This window comes from Ornithodoros turicata, unplaced genomic scaffold (assembly GCF_037126465.1).
Source record: "Ornithodoros turicata isolate Travis unplaced genomic scaffold, ASM3712646v1 Chromosome113, whole genome shotgun sequence".
Classification (NCBI taxonomy): Eukaryota; Metazoa; Arthropoda; class Arachnida; order Ixodida; family Argasidae; genus Ornithodoros; species Ornithodoros turicata.
Window position 1 is genome coordinate 226028 of NW_026999298.1, and position 25420 is coordinate 251447.

A 25420-nucleotide genomic window follows, 5' to 3' on the forward strand; every position below is an offset into this window, starting at 1 on the left:
TTTTGGGGAGTAAATGAGTTGCCACAACCATTAGTCCCTTCCTGAGTTAAAAGAATGTCACTTTGTCCTCACTGTCCTTCATAATCCATGTGCATGAATGAAAATACTTTGACTTAAACCAGGACGACACAATTTGCCAAGGAAGAAGTACTATTTCTTACTCTTACATTGCATAATTCATAAGCCTCATTCCATCAAATTCACAAAGAGCACATACTTAGGTAGACTGTTGTATTGAGAGGACCACATACGAAGGTTAATAGCTATTTCCAGGGAACTAAAATAGGGAATAATTGCAATCTAGAAAAGCTGCTTTTTTCTTGGTTCTCTCCGTCCCACTCTCCGAATTCACGAGTGGTGCTGATTTTGAGCAGATGGTCTTTGCCATTGGTTGGGTCATGAACAGAGCATCACCAATTAGTACGCTCAGGACCAATCACAACACAGGTGAAAGTTACATGTTGTAGGAGTATTAGCGCAAATAGAAATAATCAAAGTTATGCCTGATTTGCTATGAAAGCAGGGTGTGCACGTTTCACTTACAATCCAAAGTTGAAATGCCAGTACGGACACCTGTTCTCAGATGAAATTCAAACTGCGAGTTAATTGTCATTGATTGTCGTCGCAAGAGAGTATCTTATTTAATAGTGCATGTTCCTCGTCCTTCGTGTTAAACTATCCCAAAAATCCACCACGAGCATCACAATCTCCTGTAACTGTCCACCACAGAAAATTAACTATAGTTGCAGCGCAGTACACCTGACACGGTCAATTCCACGTAGAGTGCTATTCCGATGGAGGAGGTTTCGTGTTACAGAATTGGTTCATGAACCAAACCATTTAGAATTAACTGGTTTGAACCACTATAGTTGCCTTCCGGAGCTGAACCAGAACTGAACCCTTACGGATGAACACCAATTCAGTTTGACCCTCTCTTGTGAGCACGACGACAGGTTGTCATACAGAAAAGCCTAGTTGTAGTCTTAGTTGCAAGTATAGTAGCACGGGCAAAGGCTGTTCTTGGAGGCAGACTTGAACCCTGGACAGTTTCAGCCATTAGTTAACGACACAGAACAGCTGGAGGTTGATAGCAATCATTTTGCAACCTTACAGTCCCCCTTTCTTCGAGCAAACTTGAGGGTTTTGGTTATTTGCAACACATTTCTTTGCATTCAGAAGTAGCCCACTCAATGCCTCCGTATCCGTACAGCATGTATGAATGGTATGACTTCTCAATATCGGACAGTCAGAGTCAGTACACTGCGTTCCTGCTTTTTATTCTATCCTCAGCTATGCATACTATTCAAGCTGAAGGTTAAAGAGCAAATAAACGAGGATGAAGGTAAGAAGCTGACAGAGTGAATCGCTGGAATAGACACCTTCGGGCCATCCATACACGGGACTGTGGGTGTCGACAATTATTCGAGTGCACCATGATACTAGTATCTTCGAGGCACCAGTTAACAAAGGAGATAATCGAGGCATATAATATACAAAAAATAGGTCCAGATTTGCGTGTCAGCCAGCCATCCGTAGCATTGAACACAAAGGGAACCCATGCTAACCTCAATAGAGTGGGTGCTATTAATAGACAAGAACACTATTCTAGCCTTACTTCTACCCTGTCCTTGTCTTCTTGCTGCTATTTGTCATCATGAACTATACCAACTACCATGGATTGCTCCTATTGTACTTTTTCTCCCCTGTCCTGCCACATTCAGAGAGTCCACTGCTTTGGTGTCATGGCAAAAGAACCATAATCGTTTACCTCTATTTTGAGCAATGGAGGTGCCAAGCCAGAGAATGTTCTCTACTTGGGCCAACAGTGCAACCAAGGCTACATGTTAGATGAGAGCCTCTGCTTCTGCTGTCCTACTGTTTCTCGCTTTTTACTCCTACTGATATATAGATTTTCTGATGGAACTTTCTGATATAGATGACATAACACACAAGTTAAAATGGACAGGATGTTTTTTCTTTATCCTTTCCAAAATTTTTATGAAAAAGCTATGAGAGTAGCAAAGATGTTTTTGTAGTTGAGTTCCACGGCAAGGTGGACATCATCTGGAAGAGAGTATGTAACAACAAGATGACTAGATACCGAATATTCCCTAATGTAAGTCTATCCCTTTTTCCCAAACTAAAAAGTAGGGGGGGTCAACGTACAATCGGGTCAGTGCCTCAGCGCTTCCCTAAATTCTGACTATACTCCCAGAAAACTCCTGAGAACACACAGTCCACATTCCAGATTATTTTGCATGCGTCATTAACGCAGAACAACGAATAACTGCAAAGCGAAACCTGACACAAGATTCGGAACGATGACATCGTGCACATCACAGGGAAAGTCCGATGCTCATTTCCTGCATCTTTCAAGTGGTGCGCGATATTGCACGCCGAGGTAGCAAACAACTGTGCCACGGAATGGGAGTTCGGAGTCCCTGAGTGTGTCTCACGTGAGTGGAGAAAACAACGTGGCACTATCTTCAAACCGAGCGTGAAAAGCTCCCCGAAGAGTACAAATAGAGAGTGCTGGTGTTCCACCGTTAATTCCATCACTCTAAGACCGGCATCACTACATGATAGGACAAATCGTAATGCTGACCAACCGTTATATGACCAACAACACGACAGCGTCAGCGAAAGGAAGCCATGAAGTGAAGTTTTCTCTCGTCCGGCAACGAGAAGTTGGTTTTACAGTGATGCTGGCTGGCATGTCTTGCAGACAGCACGGAGCTGACGCCATGCATCATGTTCCATGGCCACGTTACGAAAACTGAAGAAGTAGCTTCGCGAACTGTGTACCGACATGCTTGTCACTCTCGGGTACTGACATGGGGTACCGGCATGGGGTACCGACATGCTTGTCATTCTCGTGGGACTTAAAACTCAGCTGCAGCCGCTCGATATGAGCGTGAATGAACCGTTTAAGAACCACGTTAGGCGCATGTATAAAAAATGGTTGGTGCGAGAACATCATGTGCTCACACCAACAGGAAGGTTCAAGAAATATTGCAAGTTTGCAAATGGGCATCATCGGCGTAGGCAGCCTGACTTGTGACCTTGTGTGTGTGTTTAAAAAGTGCAGAATTTGTTTGGACAACGACATTTGTTATAGTAGCGATGAGGAGCACGGCAACGGATGGGGAGTCTTCTTCTGATGAGGAATAAATGTTTTCGCTTGGAAAAACTTTTTTCGATCCAAAAGTGAGGCGGTCGACTTACTTTCAGGTAAATACAGTACCTGAAGTTAATTAACTCTTTCATTAGGGAATTTCGGGCAAAAGGGATATAGCATACTGAGAGACTATCCTCGCTTCACCACTCCACATTAAACAAATCCTGAAGCACACACATATGTCAGAATATACACTTCAGAATTTCGATATGCAAATGAACCGAAACCGAAAAAGCATTCTTGAGAAGCGCTTTGGCCTCAACGGCGGAGCCTTACCTGGGCCAGAAAGCAGTTTAACTCACCAGCTGAGCTGCACCTACTCCAATCATCTCCATCGCTCCAAATCACGTTGCTCTCCGACGTGAAATGAGCGCTGTTCTCCACACGTTCCTCATCGCTGTGGTTTTTAGCTCATTTGCATATCAAAATTCGGGGATGGATATTTGAACGCAAGTACGTGTTTGAGGACTTGTTAAATGTGAAATGGCTTGCAACTAGTCTCTCGCTGCTATCTTGCTGTTGCCCGAAATCCCCTAATTAAAAAGTTAATAAACGAATGTAAGCAGTCACTTTGTAGTTGCACACTTTCTTCGAGAGGATGTCAGCATGACCACAGAACTCAACTGCAAAAATGCTATCTAGGCTCCTCTCGTAGCATTTTTGTAAAATATCTGCGAAGCCTAAAAAGTAATACCCAGTATATTTGAGTTACTTAGTGTTGCTCAATCACAGGGTGATTGATCGCCAGGTGATTCAACGAGCGGCAGGGAGCGTAGCAGGGAGCGTTCTGGGATGATCGAATTGTAATTTTGGGTATGTACTTCTCAGTTTGCTAAGATTGCTAAGAGCAGCTTTGAAGGCACACCAATTATCCTCAACAGATCGCATCGGAAACAGGCGGACAAACACATCGAAAAACGTACTTAGCTCTCTGTTTATGGCATCATAATACCCTTTGTTGTAGTCCACTATATCGAATTTAATATTCTTACGTTCGCTATAGGGTACTTTCATGGAGGTGTGTATGAATCTGTGGTCGCTGAGGCCATCAAAAACTACTACTTGAGAAAGTAGCTCTGGCGACGTGGTAAGCACTAAATCAAGGATGCTCTGACGGGTCACAGAAATGCACGTAGGCTCGGTGACCAACTGCTGCAGACCAAATAACATGCATAGATCACAGAAATCGGAAGACATAAACCGTGGAGGCTTTTGCCTTCTAGACGTCATTCCAGTCGATATCTGGGAGATTGAAGTCACCGAAAAGCATTATTTTGTCAATGAAAAAACGGCCAGGAAGCAAGCGAGCTGGTGAAGATGATGCATAATGTAAAACCCCGAGACTAGGGAACACGAAAAGACAGACACAAACATGAAGTCACTTCATGTTTGTGTCTGTCCTTTCGTGTTCTCTAGTCTTGGGGTTTTACATTATGCATTATTTTGTGTTTATATTGCGATCATGGCGACATTTCAACTGATATACGTAAATCTAAGTCAAATTCTGCATTGTTTTGCTACACACCGCGATACGAAGTGAACAGCTTTGCAGCTTATTTTCGCTTCCATTGTTCTTTAAGGGACATCACACAGGGGGAGCGCCAGGGAGCAGGTTTTCTCATCCGCGGGATTCAAAGCTTTCTTGTGTTCAGCAGCATGCGCTACACTCACATTTTTTGTGCCAATGTGTGTCCCAGGGCTTGTAATCCTAATTTCTAGTTCTCCCAACATATTTGTTCTAGAGCAGAGGTGTGGAAATATTGGAGTTTTTGAATACGAATAAAATATGAATATCTGCAAAATTGTCCTCCGAATATTGAATCGAATATCACGTCGTTGGATGAAGGCTTCTAAGAGCAACAATTAAGTCTCCAAAAACAAGCATGAGCATGGTCACTGGTATTCTACTGATCATTAGAAAAATGCCCCAAGTACTAATAGGGAATACGTATTAAGGTATTGGCTTAGCACAGGGCATACATGTCCAAGGCCCTCCGTTTTCCGAGATTCTGCGAAATTTATCAGAATTCCGAATCAATCGCGGAGTCCTTCGTTTGGTAGAGAATTTCACGAGATCCCTTATTTTCAGAAGTGCGCCGATATTCAGGTTCTCGAATTGGAATCCAATACCAATCACTTGAGGTATTCCATTCGAGAATTGAATACCCAATATTCGGGTTTCCGAATATTCGACTATTTGCCGAATACAGACGACACCTCCCGAAAGTGGGCTTCACCTGAAGCATTCTCTTCTCCTCTCTGCATGAGGTGAAGCCTGCCTTACGAAATTGTCCACGCTGCAGGACAGACAGACAGACCGTTGTTTAGCTTAAGGCACCGTTAGCGCAAGTTTATGGTGCACACTTGGCCTGAGGAAAGAGCGGTGTCCCTCCTGTGTGCAGCATAGCGGTGGCAGTGAGGGATTTTGATTTGATGTCTGGGAGGTTGCCTTCAAAAAGTTAAGACTCTTAAATAATGCCTACAGCCCAGGAACAAGAAAGAGTGTCCCAAAGATGTAACTTCCTCAGGGCATGTACTACAAGGCTGCTGTAGATGCTGAGGGATGTTTCAGCAGGTATAAAATGATTGCAGGCAACAGACCACATCAGAGGAGAAGAAGATATCGTGCATGTAATGCTGGTCTACAGCAGTGCTCTGAATCTGTAATTCTACAAAATATCTTTTTGCTCGCACAATATCCAAGAAAATAAAGTGTTTCCCGTTTCAAGCAGTCGTTGACTGCTCGTCGTGGAGAATTGCGGAATTTACGAGTCGGTGCCGCGGAATTTTGAATTTGGTGCAGCAGAAAACTGAGCGCCTTATATAATATGCCTATATGCAGATGTACAGTAAAATTATTTTTACAATGAAACAATGTGCTGTTCTCATGAAGCAAACTGAAAACTGCAAGAACAACTTGCACTTGATAAAATCTTACATGAACAGAGAATGAACATGAATTACTATGACCCAACCAAACCCATCGGTGTCGAACCTCTTTACGTACAATGAACACCTGTGTTGGCAACGCCCTCCGCTAGGCGAGAAATGGCACGGTTACACTGTGTTCTCACGCGTGACATCGCACTTGAGGTCATAGTTCCTGACAGTAATGCATAGTTTGGAACAGCCTTATTGACTAGGGCAGTAGAACCTCCACCCCTGATGATATTACATATATATGGCTATATATTACACATATGCACATACATGTACTATATATTACTTTTTTTTGTCCTGGCGAAGACAGTGCTACTGTTGAAACGTGGACCGTTCTTTTAAACGTTTCGTAGCATATTATAATGTATGTGTTAAATTACCCATTAAATAAATTGGTTTTTGTTAACTTTCCTGTAATCTGTCTTTCCGCATCTTATTATTTTACTTTTATTAAACTCTGCAGCCGTCTGTTATGTTAACCTCTCGAACCTGACACGTATACATATACAGAGTGTCCACCGAGAAAGTGTCATTAAATTTCTAAAAATAGGTTTAACTTCAGAAAATTATGAAACTACTTGGAATACACACAAACATACTTTTGTCACAGATTCAGGCCGTTTGCATTCGCGTCACACATTAATTAAGCTAATTTCGCTAACTGAACTAAAAAATTAACCAACGAAAGATAACGTTTTTCTTGATGAATTCGGAAGCCAATGGCCATAGCACACTATTCCAACCGAAATCAGAGGTTTTTTCTGAAGATTTGTACAAAAATTTGGCAGTCGCAAAACCGTCCCTTGGCAAGGCGTGTTTCACGAAATTTGCGTTTGCGTAAATTCTGGCTCTGCCTTTATCGAGACAAAGTGGAAACAGCCACACCCGATCGAGGGCATTACAGCGGTAACCGACGTTATCAGTGGCTGGGAACTGACGGTATGCACGTTGATAAAGGCGGAAGGCGTGATTATGTCCTTGTTCGCATAGGAGGGAGGGTATTTGGATGGAGCGAAAAGTTCCGCAAATGTAAATATCAGCAAGCACACCTCGCATGGGGACAGTTTTGCGGCTGTCAAATTTTTGTATAAATCTTCAGAAAAAAAAAAGTGATTTCGGTTGGAATAGTGTGCTATGGCCATTCGCTTTTGAATTCATCAAGAAAAACGTTAACTTTTGTTGGCTAATTTTCGAGCTCAATTAGCAAAATTAGCTTAATTAATGTGTGACGCGAATGCAAACGGCCTGAATCTGTGGCAAAAGTATGTGTGTGTGTGCGTATTCCAAGTAGTTTCGTAATTTTCTGAAGTTAAACCTATTTTTAGAAATTTAATGACACTTTCTCACCGGACGCCCTGTATATACATATGTATATGGCTGTGCTCATCACATGTCATAGCTTCTGCACACGTTCGTTCCAGACATGGGTTTTGGCTGTGCATGCAGTGGCACTGTGAACAGCGGTGTTCAGCTCAATGCCAACAACATTTCAATGTGTAACTGGAATTTCGCCTAACTGTAGCCCTAACACGAATGTTCAGAGTTCGTTGGCAATCGACTAAAGCCGCGACTGTGTTGACGGTGCATGCATATTGCGGTTTCGCGTTAGGCTTGGGCGGACTTTAAAATGGCGGCTGCACACAACAGCATACTAGTTTCAATTTCGGTTACCAAAGGTATAGCGACGTGTAGTGCCTGCAACACATCTGCGAATGAGCATACCTCAAAAGCTTCGCTTTGCAGCAGTTGTACTTTACTTGTTTGTCGCTGCTACTGCAATGTACAAATTCTAGTGCGCAGCTCGCAGCAGCGTTGAAAAAAGCTGCAATGGTATTAGAAAAAAAAATCTAAAAATTAAACTTTTACGAACATTCGAAAGCTTTGAGTATGAAATTTTCGAATACAAACCGAATATCGCAAATATTCGATTCATATTCGAAATTTCAAATATTCGTGCACCTATATTCTCGAGCCTTTCAATGCTCCTTTAAAAAGTACAAAGTAAAGAAAAATTTAAATGGCAAACCTTAATTCTTCGCAGTCAGAAGAGAGTTCTTGTTCAATTTGCAGGAAGACTTGCACCTGTCGGAAGAAGATTAAAAATAATTATTTCAAAAGCACTATCAGTGGCCATCATCTTTCTGCACATTATCCCGATGGAAAGAACCAATGAGTTTTCGTTTCCAAGGTCACAATTTGATGTTTCCCAACCATTGATATTGAAGACACAAATATAACGGGCATTCAATAATGGGCATAATAAGTAATAATATGGAAGCAATCACAAATAGGTATTCAGTGTGCTCTACCTATCAGTGTGCAGTAATACTTAGTAGTTCTTAAAGTAGTTTTGGGGAGGACTCTTACTTTACTTCAAGTAATCCTGCCAAATAATAGTTCCAACATTACTTGAAACACATTTTGCTGTACTTTCCATTGAAGTGCTTCAAGTGTCCTCCTGTGAGCCTTGCTGGCTCGCTGCATGTCAGCCGGTACCACATCCACCACTGAGGTGTTCATTGCAGTGTTCACAGCACTGCTCTTTGGCCTGTTTTAGCCAGTTTGCAATCCCATCGGAGCAAGTGTATTGGCATCTGAACGCGCTGTTCCGTATTGGTTGCTCATGCACATAGAGTCTGTGTGCGGTTTGCCTGAGAGGTAGCATTTGCATGTACATATGCGCATACAGTCAAACCCCGTTACAACAAAACACAATATAACAAAATTCGCGATAGAGCAAAATAATTTACGTTCCCCCGCAGAAGGCCATAGAGACTAACAACGGAGTAGTTTTTTGCCACTGCCTCGATACAGCAAGAGAACACGATAAGGTTCACGACCACAAAGCAGACACCAGGGCCAGGAAAATGAAGGGCACAACCAGCATCCCGTTCCAGCAGCAAAAGAAGGGAACTCTTGATTAGGGCCGGGAGGAACAAACGGAAGTCTTAGACATTGAAAGCTTCTGAATTTTCGCTCTGAGGTTTCCTTTCTGCTTTTCTCAGTGGTTTTGAACCGTTCGGTTACAGCCAAGTAGGGTTCAAGGCAACAGCGAAGAGGATGAGATGCAAAGCGTCACTGCAAGCGCGTGGGAAACGTTTCCCTCTCGAGTCAACATACGTGACGAAATCAGCCAAAATGATTTTCTTGACACGGAGGAAGATGTTGCAGCAACAGCGGAAGTAACGAAAAAGGGGATCATTGCGGCCAACAAAGATATTGAGCCCTGTATGTTGACGGCTCATCAGATGGTCGATGCCACAGACGTACATTGAGGTTTGAGGAATCGCAACGCAATATGGAAAAAGCTGTGTGGGCTTTGACGGCATACGAACAATGCGTGACACAGACGCAAATAACCACCAATTTCACACTAGAATAAAATGCCGAACTATGATGATAATTGACATAGACGTTGAGAAGTATCTTCTGAGAAAAATACCTGTGGCTTTAGTCACCTCCTTTTGTCGCACAGCCCTCGCACAAGCCCTCGTAAAAAGGGCGTCGAACACTACACTTACTCATAGGGTCATCTGACCCTATGAGATTTGGGAGAAAGGCACGGCACACTCTGGAAGAGGCTAGAATTTGTACGTCACTAACCTGAAAAGCAACTCCGCAGGAAAATATTTCTGCTTATAATGCACACTATTAGATAACAAGGAGGACCGCTTCACAGGACTTTTCATACTGTATAACTAGGGCCTGACTTTTTAGGGTTAAACCCGTATCCGCCTGATATTTACCCCCCGAACGAAATCTGTAAAATTAGGGTATAACCCGAATCTACCCGAAAACATCCGGGTCGCGTGGCACACTCATAAGCGTGCATTAAAATAAAGTTGTATAACATTTATAAACATTAGTTCCATGTTAAGACAAATTTTTATTAAACAAAAAAAAAATCACCCGAATACACCCGAATTCCTGACGACAGAATATGCCGTAACGGAATTTAACCCGAATACACCCGAATTTTCAAATGAAAAATATCACCCGATATTTACCCCCCGAATTTGGCCAAAAATAAAACCCGAAAAAGTCAGGCCCTATGTATAACAGGCACGTTATATGCAGGAAAATATGGCACATGCCATTAGAATCTGATCCTTTTTGTGTATTGTCATTGAGTGTTTGTTCCTGTAAGTTGTACACATTGGCAATGTGCCATAAATAACAAAATCATAAACAATGACAGAAAGATTCCTTCAAGGAAGGTACACCTCAACAACGGCATGCTAAGAAGTATGGCAAAGGATAAGGTATGCAAAAAAACACGAGTCAGCTTGAAAAAGACGCAGGAAATCATTAGCAAACTTTGCAACCACGATTTACGCTAGCTGAATGTAAAGCTGCTCTATCAGCTTAAGTAATTCTTCACTATTCCAGTCCTATAGTGCCAGCAGTAGGTGAACTACACAATGCTTGCTGCACATGGGTTTATTGTAGCACTGACAAATTTTTAAACGGAACAACATTGGGAAAAAATTTTAAACTGCTTTCCAGACAGGTGTGTTTGTGTAACGGAAATCATCTTCAACGCAGTAGACCGTCGTTAAGTCGAACTCGCTTATCTTGAAATGTCGGTTATCTCGCTTTTTTTTTTGCATCGCGATCCTTGTCCCGATGCTTCCTACGTATTTTCGCCCCATTTAAGAGGAAGGTTCTTTTGCCCGAGTATGCATATCTCGTAATTCCTTCACCGGTAGGTCACCACACCTACTGCTGATAACGTGCATTCTACGGTCCTCATGCTAGGACAAGGTCAAAGCCTTTCCAGGGTGTCTACTAAGCTTCAGCCTTAAAATTCCCTGACTTTTCCAGGTTTTCACTGACTATTTCAAGCGAATTCCCTGACCAAAACAAAAGGGAACTTGATGCCTGCTGCTATGTTTTGTACAGATCCTTCATAAAACAGATCATTTATTGAGAAATTAGTAAGACTGCCCTACTTTTCTGCCTCTGTGCTTGTCGTATTGGCGAACTGCTACTCGCGACAACGTTGCTGGGCCAGGGCCACTCAACTGCTCATCAGCACTCGCGATTCACAGTTCATCATGAGAGCACTTGTCTGCGATTTTCCCGGACTTCAGTTGCCCTTTCTGGCAAATTCCCTGACCATCCCCTGACTTGTCCAGTCACATCAAAATTCCCTGATAATTCCCTGTTTTCCAGGTTTTCCAGGATGGTAGACACCCTGCTTTCTGTCCTAGTTACTCACTCTTAACATGCTGCCAGCTGTGGCAGGCAGACAGCATTGCCCTTTCCACCCAGCTTCACTCCTCCTCCTCTGCATTCACCAGTTTCGTTTCGTTCTTCACACGTGATGGCTGAACATGCAACACACATGCAAGTCCCTCACTTTGGAACGGGAGGTGGCACTTATCAGAGGACTGGCAGAAAGTTCATCGAGCATCTATTACGAACTGTTTCGTTCCTGCGGGTTTCTCGTCTTCCATTGCCGTACCAGAGCCAGCAGACATGTTCAGTGGCTGTGATGAGTTCTGCAACGACGTGATGCTCCTTGCATGTTGCGGGGAGAGTGGCTTAGATTACTTGAACATCGAGGATTATGAGCTTTACGACGGCGATGTTCAAGTAAGTGGTGAAATGAGTGACACTGAAACCATCGAGAGTGCCCTCGGTAGTGATGTGGGGGGAGGAGCGTCTCATGCGTTGCATTAAAGGGCATGAAGATGCTTTCTTGCGACGGGACACGAATGCCAAGCAGACTGCAGAGTTCTTCCCTCTTGGACGATAATGAAAAATAAATGGTTTGGAATTGTTTACATGCCCCACCAGTGTAGGAACAAGTTCTTTTTTACGCGTCATAACATTGCGGTAACATTGGGGCAACGTAATTATTGCTATTCACTTAACTCGGAACCCAGCTTATCTGAAGAGTTTTTCCGGTTCTTGCGACTTCCGAGTTATCGTGGGTTTACCGTACTACGGGCAAAGGCCTTTGCAGGTGCCACTAGATTCCTCGTTTTATGCTACACTCAAGACGGGATTGACAATATTTTATGGTCTACGGACTAACCATCTCAGTGATGATGCCGGGCCACATTGAAGTCATCTGCTGGGGAGACATCCTAAGCAGAAGCACTCTGAAGCACAGGAAGACCTGAGCCTGGACAGCTGGTACATGGTTAAGGCGTAGGCTCTCAGACAATCGTTCTGAAATAGAAACCATACTTTAAACCCTCGTACAGAGTTCATACATATACTTTGGTAAATTTTTCGATGGTTTTCAAGTAGCCACGTGAACTTCTCAAAGTAATGTCCTAAAGGCTCAGAACTGGTTCAATACACTTAACTGCTCCAGAAGATATCGTTACAGAAATTACTACTACAAAATATAAAAGCAAAATAACTGTGTCGAGTATTTGCATTGCATGCAACATCCTGCTATGACAGCCCTTGTGGGCTTGCCACGATGCTTAGAAGGTACACTTTCACAACATGTAGAAGAAATGCTATTGGGCAGTACCAGAAACCAGGTGTGCTCCAAGTTCTTTGTGTTGCCAGATGAGTACAACACCAGTTTACATTTCGTCTGATAGGTGAACACATCTATAAGGAATGACTAGTTCAGGATGCAGACAAAGGGGACACTTGAAGCTGTAGCATTCTTTGATATATTTCGTGGATGAATATGTTGTAAATGAGTCACCGTGAAGAAATACACCCATGCAGAATTCGAGGGTTTTCAAGGGTAATTCCAGTGATGGCCACTAACTACTTCGTGATGGAGTAGTTTAACTAGTAGCTCAACTACTTTTCAGGGGAGTAGTTAAAACTACTTCTTTAACTACTGAAATGTATTTTAACTAACATCTATAACTACTTAACATTCTCTATCAACACCAATCCCTTATAGTGTTCTCGGACACCTAAATATGAATCACGAGCAGTGATAATGATATTTAAAATATACTCTCGTGCCTACGTCGCTTAATTCACATTCTGTCGTAAAATCCATTGCCTGTCTCTCGTATATTATGCGCTGACAAAAGAGCTTGCTGCAGAAATATTTTCTATGGAGTAAAAACTTCCGCTATAAAGGTATGTACAACATACGGCGGACCATATACGAGATTTACACTCAGGCTCCTTCGTCACAGATCAATGTTCCATGCACAAATATTCTGGTGGGTGCAGATTGCGCAAAATTGCTGTGGACCGCAAAATATTTTCGCTTAGCCATGATGATCGATCACGTGGCCATCCTATGCGGTTTCAATGCAAATTCATGCAAATGGGCCTTCGCAAGACACGCGTTAAAAGTGAAGACTTAGTACACATGCACAGCACAATTGCTCTGCACCGTCTCTCATCAAACAAGTAGCTCAAGGTAAAAGTCGGAAGCACAGTCGTGCCATAAAGCTTGCGGCAAAATCGGAAGTAGTTGGCACCTGCAGTAACCTAACTACAGTCGAACCTCGTTACAACGAAACGCGATATAACGAAATTCGCGATAGAGCGAAATAATTTGGATTCCCCGGCAGAGGGCCATAGAGATCAATGTATTTTAACTCCCGCTACAACGAAACACTTTTCAGCCGCCGCCTCGATACAGCGAAAGAACAAGATAAGGTTTATGACCCCAAAGCCGACTTTAGGGTCATGAAAACAAAGGGCGCAAGCAGCGTCCTGTTCCCGCGGCGAAAGATGGCACGCGCGATTAGGGTCGGGAGGAATCTGGTGCCTACAAAAGGAACTCTGAGTCATTGGAAGGTTAGGGATTTTCTTCCGAGGCTTCTCCTTCTCGCGCTTGTTTTGAACTGTCCGGTTGCAGCCAAGTAAAAAGAGCACGAGACGCAAGGCGCCATCGCACGCGTGAGAAACGCTTCGTTCGCGTGGCGGCGTAAGTGACGAAATCAGCCTAGATGATTTTCTTGACGGGGACAAACATGCCGTAGCAACGGAGAGCCTTACGGAAAACGCACTGTCATAGACGTAGAAGGTTTGCGGGAGATCGCAACACGATATGGAAAAAGCTGCGGAGGCTTCGGCGGCGTACGAACAATGCGTGACACCGCGTCTTCTAGGCACGACGCAGACGCGTATAACCGGCTATTTCACGCAAGAATAAAATACCGTAGGTGCACTTTGGCGCTGTATTTGTAGTTGTTGTCATTTTTCACGAAAAACGTTTCCGCGTCGTAGCAGGAGTTATCGACGCTTATGTACAGCGCGCGCCCTCGCAAAGGTCGCGATCCGTGACCTTCAATTCGGTACAACGAAATGTTCGATACAACGAAAGAAATTGCAGTCCCCGTGGGTTTCGTTATATCGAGGTTCGACTGTACTCAAAATAGTAGTTTAACTAGTAGTTACCACTACATTTCTGCAAGTAGTAGATAACTACTTTTTAGCTATAGTCAGGTAGTTTAACTAGTAGTTTAGCTACCACGTAGTTCACTACTGGCCATCACTGGGTGACTCCAAATTCAAAGACTTCCAAAGCCTTCAAATTCGAGGGTTTTCAAGCATCTCAAGGCCCTGTGTGTTCATACAGTTTGGAATACATGTACTACTACAACATGGCGGTTACACCAGACGTTTTGGTTCAAACAAGTTGCAGTTAAGGCACTGATGACAGGGAACTGCAAAAAAATGGGGGGGGGGGGGGGCATGGAGGTCTCCCTTTGCTGGACAGATCTGCGAGGTTTTGACTGTAGAAATGACTATGGAGACGTTTAACATAATTGTTTTCGCAGTTCGTTTTATTTTACTAATCATACTAACGAGTTAATTAAAAATTTGATGACCAAAATAATTCAAATCGTGCAATGCATTACAAATCCAATTACTGACATTTATTTAACTCTAACTGAAACTGTAATGCCAAAACGTCACTTTTGTGGCACCCACATAAACAACCATAAAGATGTAACTCTCTGTTAGAAAACCCTGTGGAAAAAACAAAACAAAACAAAACATTATATACGGTTTCAATTTATACTGAAACACTGGACAGCTATTCAGGCTTTATTAAACCATCGTTAGCAGTGTGCAGGTAGGCAGGCTGGCGTCAGTTGGTCGCGTAGGACGTGATGTCGTTTGTCGTCACGTTGAAGGCGACCCTCTTACGACACCCCCTCAAACGTTGCCGACTTGCACACAGCCAGGTATGACGACGTGGAGTTATAAGCTCCTTATGAAACGTGACAAAGTTCCTTACGCTGAATATCAGGCATGTAGCGCTGGTACTGATCAGCCTCACTGCAGAACAGAATGAAAGCCAGTCGCTTGAGCAGCGAAGATCGAGATTCATACTCTTGCTCTTTGCTGCTGAAGATGCTCAGGGAACCACTCTGAGTCAACGAGAAACGAGCTGAGGAAATAAAAGCACATATTATTGAGTGTCTGCGAGGCACCACTATAGTGGAATTTCAATATATAGGGTGCCCACCGTAACTATAGAGGTAATTTTTAAAAACTGAAAAATCACTTTATCCCAGTTTTAAACAATGGCGATGTACTCTACACCTAAAGGCCCACCTTAAGATGGCTCAGGGAAGCTTCTGTGTCGATGCATTAATTAACCTTCGTTAATTAACTTTTTAATTATCAACGATAGAAGACTGATCCAATGAGAGCATCCAATCCCTTGGGGTCACTGGTAACATTACCATTTTCAGAACAAAGATCGAGAGAGTTATAGCGTGAGGAAAGGGCCTGGAAATAAGGCGACCTGGTGGTCATTTTTCGACGCTCAAGTAGACGCGCTCCCATTTTCCTGTCCTTTGTAAGCAGGCGAGGGAAAACACTGTCGCAGGGGCGACTGATTGCGTGGAGACAAATTGGTGCGACAGCTTTTTCCCACCCCCTCATTCACAGGAAATGAAAACTGGAGTGCTTCTCCTTGAGCGTCAAAACATGACCACCAGAGCACCTTATTTCAAGGCCCTTTCCTTGCACTATAACTGCCTCAATTTTTGTACTGAAGATGGTAACATTACAAGTGACCTCAAGGGATCCCAATGTTCTCATTGCTTCAATCTTCTATCGTTGATAATTAAAAAGTTAATTAATGCATCGTCACAGAAGCTTGCCTGATCCATCTTAAGGTCGGCCTTTAGGCGTAGAGCACATTGCCATTGGTTAAAACTTGGAAAAAGTGATTTTTCTATTTTTAAAAATTACTTATATAATTACGGTGGACACACTGTATATAGTACTGTATGTGATTGAATGGGATTAGGGGAAACAGATGGATATCATATCTTATACCAGAAGATGAAAACACTAAACCTAGGTATAGCAGGGTTCATCCAAGGTTCGTTAAAAGGGTATTATAATAACATACCCAGAAAATCTCTGAATGTGGTTTTGTCATGGGTCATCAGGTGGTCAATAATAGATTGCCAGTGCCGCAAGCACTGGTGGTCCATTTGAAAGAATGCAGAGTCCAGCAGAAGCTCCAGTGCATCCCGTTTCCAAGCCTTGCGTGTGTACTGGTAGCTTGACAAGCTGGCCACCAGTTGAGAGCATGCTCGGAAGCTAGGGATATTGTGAGCACTGCAATCATAAGAGCACGTTGTTTCATAACGTGTATCATACATACTATGTGCTGTACAGCACGACTGTGATGTCAAGCACATGGATGTACACGAGCAATGCACTTGTTTTGTGCAATGTCTTTAAGCGGGGAAATTTTCCGACAAGCTAAGGTTAGCAGATAGCTACAGAACATGCCTTTCATGCTCCACTCCGTGGCATATGTGCACATGTTAAGGTGCGGAAGTACATCAAGGACCGGATACCTCAAACAAATGCTGGAGGAATGGCAAATAGATTTCAATACTTGCGTTGCAACGTACTAAAAACATCAAGGAGATTGCTTTGTGGGTGATTACACAGCACTGGGTCCCAAAATCCAATACGCATTGACTTTAAAAATAACAGATATGTTGTTGCACTGCCAGAGAAGGCACAAGTGTCAATGGATGACAACAAACGAAAAACACCGTTCGCCTGCTGATCTGGGCATCACATCACTGAGTGCTTCATTCCAGGGTACAGGGTACACTTGTCCAAGTTAGGAAAAGTTCTGGATAATTCATGCAGCAGATCAAGCAAGTGATAAGGAACTCTAACACAAGGAAACAGGAACAATCTCAGTTATGTTATCTAAGTGGAACTTAGATAATTATGTTATCAACTGAACTTCCTTTAGGCCGCAAAAGAGTGTGTCATCCTTCTTAGGTTACAGGTGTCGACTTTGTGGGACCTCTGAGACTAAAACGAGGAATAAAGACTTAACAAAAGAGACATATTCATGCATGAGGACACCAGAGCTGTACACCTCAAGCTTTGCGAGGGTATGTCTGCCACCAAGTTTCTACCGGCATTTCATGGTTTACAGTTCATAGAGGGACGTGTCAGACAGCATGAAGACATTCAAGAGAGTTCAAGTCTAAGTTATAGGAATTACATCGTGGAATGGACCCAATGGTGGGGTGGTTTCTACGAGCGCCTAACACAGTCAGTAAAGTCTGCCATTGGGAGAACATTGTTGAGGAACATAATAGATCATAGACATCGCCTCGAGTTTGCGGGAAAACACAGGACGAGGAGAATACGTCACAGACTCACGAAACAGGAAACAAGCTTTAATACACAATGAGCAAGAGGTAAAAGGCGGCGTACACTTTGGCGTCTCTGCATAAGCTAGCTTCCCTACTCCTTTTATGTTAATAGAAAATACGGTCTAACCTTGTTACAAAGAACTCGGATACTACGAATTTTCACTTATTATGTACCAAGTTGTCGTGTGGGTCTGTCAACAGTCACGCAACTAATCGAGACTGTACATGATTTCTCCAACATACTTAACGATTGTGGCCAAACAGACGTTATTTTCTTGGATTTGTCCAAGGCTTTCGACCGTGCGTCACACAGAAAATTATTACAGAAGCTTAGTTCGGTATTAGGTAATTCTAATTTAATCAAATGGTCGTCTGCTTATTGCCTTTCTGACAGGCAACAATTTCTACAGATTAACTCATCACGCTCGCAGTGCACAGCCGTTCAGTCTGGGGTTCCTCAGGGCTCAGTTTTAGGACCAATTCTGTTTTTAATTTCCATTAATGATATTTTACGAGACATTCCTGTCCAATGTTGAATTTTCGCCGACGACTGTATTCTTTATAGTCCGGTTCAATCGGATGAGGACCAACTTTTGCTGAACAACTGCTTGCAGAAAATTGTTACTTGGTGTGATTCCTGGCAAATGGTGTTAACTATCAAAAAATGAGTCTGTATCTGTATAACTAGGAAAAAGGAAGTCCTTTGTTATGATTATAAGATTAACTCCCATGTCTTGGCGTACGTGAATATTTTTAGACATCTGGGTGATACAATATCGCACGATTTATCTTGGAATTTGCACGTAGACCACATTGTCCGAAAGGCTTCCAGTAAATTATGGTTTTTAAAGCGCAATCTAAAACTAGCTACCTGGAAAACCAAACTAACTGCTTACAAAACATATATCAGACCTATCTTAGAGGATGCTAACATAGTATGGGATGTGTCTACCTCAAGGAACATTTCTCGGATTGAGACAGTTCAAAAGCGTTCACTGCAATTTGTTTTTAACAGGTTTGGGCAACTCAGCTCTGTTTCAGACCTTTACGGTAAAGCAGGGCTAGAAACAGTGGATCATTGACGCAAGGTAGCTAGATTTTGTATAATGTTATCAATGGAAAAATCAACATTGACACATGCAGCTACATAAGAGTTACCTGCCAGGCGGCCAACACGTAGTACGCACAGGTATTATATCGAGCCATACAGTTGCAGAATTGATGCTTTTAGGTTTTCGTTTTTCCCTCGCACTATTACTGAGTGGAATAGGGACCGTGCGACACCTAAAGGGGGCGCGCTGCTCCGTCGCGACAGCGCCGCCAGCGGCGATCTTGGACGTATCCGACGTGATACCACGCCGCCCGTTCAATGCATTCTCAAGTGGAACCGTAGCTTGCGTGGCGACCGCCGTAATCAGAAGGGCTAATTTTCGAATTGCAAATAATGTGGAACCTTTCTGGGGCGCGAACGAAGAGAATGGAGACAAACTGCACAGAAGCAACCACCGTATTTATAATGCATCTAACAGTACGGAAGGAGAACAGCCACTCGCGTCTGCCCGGTCAAAACACATGTAAGTGATACGTCGAGAGGATGGTTATTTGACTCCTCACAAAATGGCTTGCTAGCGAAGGCTATATACGTGTATTCCTCTGACTCCAGCCATTTGTAATATCATGTTTTTGACTGAGTCTTGTATTCCTTTCGTCGTCTTTGCACACACATAGCTTCGTCACTGAAATTTACATCGTGCGTCCGTTTTATCCATACAAATAAACACGTGGGGTCACAACTTATTGCCTGAACTTGTACTGCAGTTTTTCCAGTATCTTCAGATACAATAACTCTAAAGAGATCCTCAAAGAAGAAAGTATATGAGTTTTTACCTCGGCTACCGCCGTAGGCTTGCGGGACGACAGCTGTGAAATGGTCGGTGAGTAAATACTAAACCTTTTGGACAATGTAGAACTTCTGTTCTCACTGTGAGACTCGTCATACCGGGAGCAATATCGGCTCTGGGCACTGGCGACGAAACACCTCAATCATTGTCTCGAAATAGGTTGCCGTTTCGTCGGTGCATTTGACGGTGATATAGTATCCAGCGGCGTTTCACCGTCACGAAAGTGGCAACTGTAAATCATTGATCATTTTGCAGGTCCTCATTCAGTTTCATCGAAACTAGAACAAAAGAAATAGAATGTATTCGCTCATGTTGTGCACACCTCATGCAATGGCCGAACGCGCGTCACAAACGTTATTCGCTGCGAGTCTAGTGACCTCGGTGGTATTGGAAGCGTAGAAATCACGAGAAGTGAAGCATCTGGTCCCTAATGAAGAGTTCTTTTAGGTGCTGGCACAGTTAGCGATGCTGTGGCAAAAAAAGATACCCGCACTTCACATGTAAACAAAGCTGGCTACCCGGCAGCTATCACGCAAGGTACTTTCTCCGGAGGCCGCACCGCGGCGCCACCAGTTTGTCGCACAGTCCCTATAGCTTACCGGATGATGTGGTCTCATCGGAATCAGTGGATCAATTTGTATCTTCACTTGTTTCTTTCAATGATCGTTGAACGCTTGATTTCTTTGTTTCTTAAATTGTACTGCTCCTACTTTGGCCTCTAGATGGAGGCCAGTAGTATCTCCCAAATAAATAAATAAATTAATAAATATAGAGTTTTATTTCAGTTTGGTTGGTCGCGCTTTGTTTCTATGGGAATCCCTCTTTTACAATGATCCTAGCTTCCCAAGGTTCCTGGGAATCTTTGGTTACAACGAAGCGACTTCGCATACCCTCCCGATGAATTCAGAGTGCGATAAGCGATGAACAAAGCTCTTCACGCTATTAGTTTCTAGGTCGAGAGAGCGGCCAAAGTGGCGGAGTGCGAGGCCAACCAACTTTGCAACGACTCCATGGGGTGCACGTTCGACCCTTTCAGCTCTTGCGCCCAGAAGGCTCACCCTCAGCCTGATGACATTCCGATCCCTTCTCGTGTATTTTGTCAGTTACGTTCTCGACAACCACATGCTTCTGTGTGCCTTCACATTGCGTCTCCGAGCTCGGTGATGTTGAGAAAACGGAGAGCCTCATCCTTGAACATGAAGATAGACATTTTCCGAGAAGTTGACAGTGGGAAGTGGAAGAAGGACATTGCAGAGAAATATGGAATTCCTGCAAACACCCTTTCGTCGATCCTCAAAGCCCGTGAGAACATTGGCAACAGTTCAAGCAGTGGCAAGCAGTCTGAAAAAGTTGCGGAACTGTACTTTTCCCGCCGTTGAAGATGCTCTCCTTGTACAGTTGGAAGATATCAGAGCAAGGAATCTGCCAGACTCAGGTGCAAAGAAAGGTGATGGATTTTGTGTTTCCTCTTGCCCACAAGCAAGAAGATTTCAGTACAAGCTCTTGTTGGTTTCACAGATTTTCACAGGTTTCACAGAAGACTTGCCACAAAATCACTTGCCGTGCACCAGCCGGTGAAGCTTCCGCCGTCGACCAAGAGAGCTGTGAAAGGACAATGTTGCGCCCTCACTGCGACAATATGATGAAGTGGACATGTGTGCGAATATTCGAATTCTCGAATTCGAATCGAATTTCAAACGCTCGAACTATTCGATTCGCGAATCGAATATCCAATATTCGATTTTTCGAATATTCGACTATTCCACGAATATGAACGACACAACCCGAAAGTGGGCTTCATCTGATGCTTCCGTGCATGAGGTGAAGCCTGCTTTGCTCTTGTTGGAGGACAAACACAGGCAGGACGGTGTTTCGTTTAAGATAACGCTATCCAAAGTTAGTTTTGTAGACATCGTCTGTGGAAGAGGTGGCGCCCCTCCCACATGCAGTTTAGCAGTGCCGACGAGGGACTTTGATTTGATGTCTGTGAGGTTGCCTTTAAAAAGTTAGCAATCTTGAATAATGACTACAGCCCACGAACAAGAAAGGTGTCTTAAAGATGTCCTTTACATCTAAAATTTCAGTCGTGCAACTTCCTAGGGCGAGTGCAAAGAAACTAAAGGGTGTTCATGGCAAAGGTGAGGCAGGATGCCAATTCGTTTGTTTCACAAATGGCCTGTGGTTGTCTGAAACAATTACAGCCTCATCCGTACAACATGCTACTGCCGGACATAAAACCTTGAAATTGAAGGTAACCACTCCAGTACTCCAGTAAGTGTAGGCTCACCTAAAAAGCAGGAAGCACTCTGATGTAAAATTAAAGAGTAGGGGCTTTAAACAAAATAATTGCGTGTCTCTCTTGTGACAGTTAATGCCAGAAAAATTACACTAAAGCCATGGGCTACAAAATGGAAACTTTTAGTGCGAAAGTCACATATTGTAAACTTCGCATGAATATTCGATATTCGATTCAGTATTCTGAATTTTTATCCTCATTCGATTCGACTTAAAATATTCGGATTCGCATACCCCTAACATTTACAATGCTGATGAAACTGGACTATTCTTTAAGTTACTCCCTAGGAATGAAAGGTGAGTCGTGCCATGGAGGGAAGCGCAGCAAAGTGTTGTGTGCCGCTAACATGGACAGCTCAGACAAGCAAAAGCGGGTTGTCAACGGGAAGCCCAAGAAGCCACGTTGTTTTAAGGCAATCCAACGTCTGCCGATTGAGTACTTTGCAAATGGAAAGGTGTGGGTCACAACAACTTTTTGAACAGTGGGCAATGGCCCTTGACAGTGACACGCAACAGCAAGGCAGGCAAGTGCTTCTGGTCTCGGATAACAGCTCAGCTCTCAAGATATAGCAATAGACTGCTATATAGCAATGCCGTTGTGGTCTGTTTGGCTGTTATTCCTCCCTCAGAATAACGCTTCGATAACGCAACCTATATCGAGGTACCATTTGGTCTCTGAAGAGCATGTGTCGGAAACGTCTTGTTTCGAGGTTAGTGTTTGACGTTGATCAGAAACGAGCTCCCATGACAATAACTGTGAGAAATGCGATCAAAATTCTTTATGGGGCGTGGAATGATATGAGCAGCACGACAGTGAGGAACTGCTTCGTCAAGGCTGGGTTTGCAGGCACCACGGTAGCATCACTCCAAGAGGAGTGCCCATTTTTAGGAACGTTTTGAAAATGTTTGGGCAGATAAGCCGCACTCGCAGATAAACAGCGGGTAATATGACGCCACTAATCGTGCGACAAAGGAGATCGTAAAGAAGGCCATAAACCCTGGGGTCCATACTCTGGGGTTGACATGGTGTCAAACAAATGAGGTCAGTTCTAGGGTTCTATCAAGATCGGATTGTGCCCTTGTTGAGTGTTTTCCATGAATAGATGGGTCACTGGCCTTCCAGGAGACACGAAACAATATCACCACTTTCGTTAAAGCTGCTTGACAGAAGGCACCAGGAATACCAGGCACCAGGTCTACTTGAATGTGGATGCGCCCCTGTTACTCATGTTTGTGCATTGGCAGGGTGGTGCTGGTCAGAGACGGTGTCAGCCCTTTCGTTAAGACCGGCGTATGGGGAAAATACAGTAGTAATCAAATGAGCTGCACCGGTGGATAAGCCGCAGAGTGCCGGTGAGAAAAAATAATGGCGCATAAGCCGTGGCTAATACGCGTGAAATTACGGTAACTTCCCCAGGTGAGATACACACACTCCAACAAAGAAGCTAAAAGACGTTCACGACTAAGCTGAGGCACGACACCAATTTGTTTGTTTCAAAGGTGACCTATGGATGTTGAGAAGCAACTGCAACCTCGTTTGTGTGATATGCCACTGACAGACATCAGATTTTCAACGCAAGATAATTACCCCAGGAATGTATTTACTTGTAAAGCAGGAAACACTATCATGTTCATGTTACATTCAAGAGTAGGGACTTCCCACAGAAGAATTAAGTGTGTCTCTTGTGACAGTTAATGCCAGAAAAATTATACTAAAGCCATGGGCTAGAAACTTTCAACTTTTGGCACAAAAAGCATGTATTGTAAACTCTGCGTGACTACTCTATACTTGATTCGGTATTCAACATTTTTTCCTCCATTAGATTCTGTATTCCATTCGACTTCAAATATTGGGTTCGCACACCCCTACTTTTACTGACTGAAGCTGACCTTGTTGTGTTTTCGTGTCAGTCTCTTTGTCGCTTACTTGATGGCATGTACCAAGCCCACAGATCAACATATTTGTCTATCCTAGACAGCTCTGACAGGGAGGAGCGAGAACCACGGGTAGGCCACCCATTTTAGGAACGCAGGTTTCGATGTAATTGGGTTGATCCTGGAACTCAAAGAGGAGCTAGTCCAGGGTCTAAGGGGGGGGCAGTTTCATTTCAGGAGCCGTGAAACAGGCAATACTGGACGAAAGAGCATATTTTCGGGTCGAAATTAAAAAACGGTCTTTGCACATTTGAGATGAACGCAAGATGTGGAATAGCTGTGCTGTATGTGCAACACCTAGCGCCCTCCAGTGCCCGTATCGGTGACTGATTTGGCACATTGCAGAGTCAATTTTGGGAGGTTTTTGGGTTTTACCCTGAGCGACGCTGATGCAACTCAGGGGGTACAACCGGGTTTTATCGGGTTTAACTCTAAAACAAAAGGCCCTAGGTAAAGACTACAGATGTAGAAAAGCTGGTCTGCTCAGGATTTGATTAGGCTGTCTAGTCAGACCTAGAAGACCAGTCTGTATCTGGGAAAAATAGAATCTATGAAAATGTAGCAGCCATCCGACCTTTTCTCCAGTACCTGAATTGGTGACTGATGTTGTACTTTGGCAGGTTCATTTTCAGGTTTTATCCCAAGATTGCATTCACACGGGACAACTTTCTCCACACACTCCAACCACGATTTTATGACCAACTTGGAGATGCTGCTGTCTCCACTTTCGCACGTACCAACTCAGCTGCTCCAAGCACCGACCAATTTTGAGTCTGCTCCCTCGACGATAGGGCCATATTCTGTTAATAAATGACCCGCTTTTTTTTCTACGCTAGTGCCACGTAACAACTGAGGCTAGAAGAGGCATACAGACATGGACAGATGGAGAGAGGACATCAGGAGTGAGTGGGGGACATGGAAGTTAGTATGCGTCGTGGGCCGACTTCAACTGTGCCGACATTTGTCTGGAAAGTTCTCAGAAAACCTCAGGGAAAACCTCAGACGGCTCAGCCTGTGACAGGGTTCGAACCCGTGTCACCAACCAGTCTCTGCGTGGAAAGAGATCATTTTAACCATTATGCCACAGGAGCTTTGTCCTCCCTTTGTCCAGGCTACACTCTAGAAGACACGTGCCAGAAAGACGTCACCTGCAAGATCATGTTCCTTGTTGTGATTGGCTAGAACACCACCAACTTTCTCGAGTTTTCAGTCGGGGACCGATTCGGAGCAATTCAAGTTGGTCGTGCTTGGTTTTATTGGCTGACTCGGACCAAATCCAAAGTTGGTCATGGCATAGCATACTGCAAGTTTTTCCACCTGAATTCATATGAATTTAGAGCGCACATATTGATACCCACGACTCTCCCCCCCGAGAAAAATTCTCCCCCCCCAACATTGGGAACAAATATTTGACAAAAACTTGGACATTATTGGTGCAGCTCCTGTTGGCATCGTACCAGTAATTGAGGGTTAACCCTAGACGCGAAAACAAGTTTTGGTAGCTCGTCCAAATGGTGCTGCACATAGTGCCACGGTACTTATACACAGTGGTCAGTACATGAGAGCCAGGG

The 25420-nt window shown here is 43.7% G+C and overlaps 1 protein-coding gene across 2 annotated transcripts in view; it reads right to left on the reverse strand.

Moving 5' to 3' along the window:
• The window catches only part of LOC135371587 (protein dopey-1-like), a 98975-nt gene that overhangs the window by 5935 nt on the left and 67620 nt on the right, over nucleotides 1-25420 (reverse strand). For both annotated transcript variants that reach the window (XM_064605574.1, XM_064605573.1), the window contains exons 25-28: nucleotides 16437-16648; nucleotides 15309-15461; nucleotides 12162-12298; nucleotides 8145-8200 (exon numbers count right to left, since the gene is read on the reverse strand). In XM_064605574.1, coding sequence (XP_064461644.1) covers nucleotides 8145-8200; nucleotides 12162-12298; nucleotides 15309-15461; nucleotides 16437-16648 — 558 coding nt within the window. The remainder of the gene's footprint in view (nucleotides 1-8144; nucleotides 8201-12161; nucleotides 12299-15308; nucleotides 15462-16436; nucleotides 16649-25420) is intronic.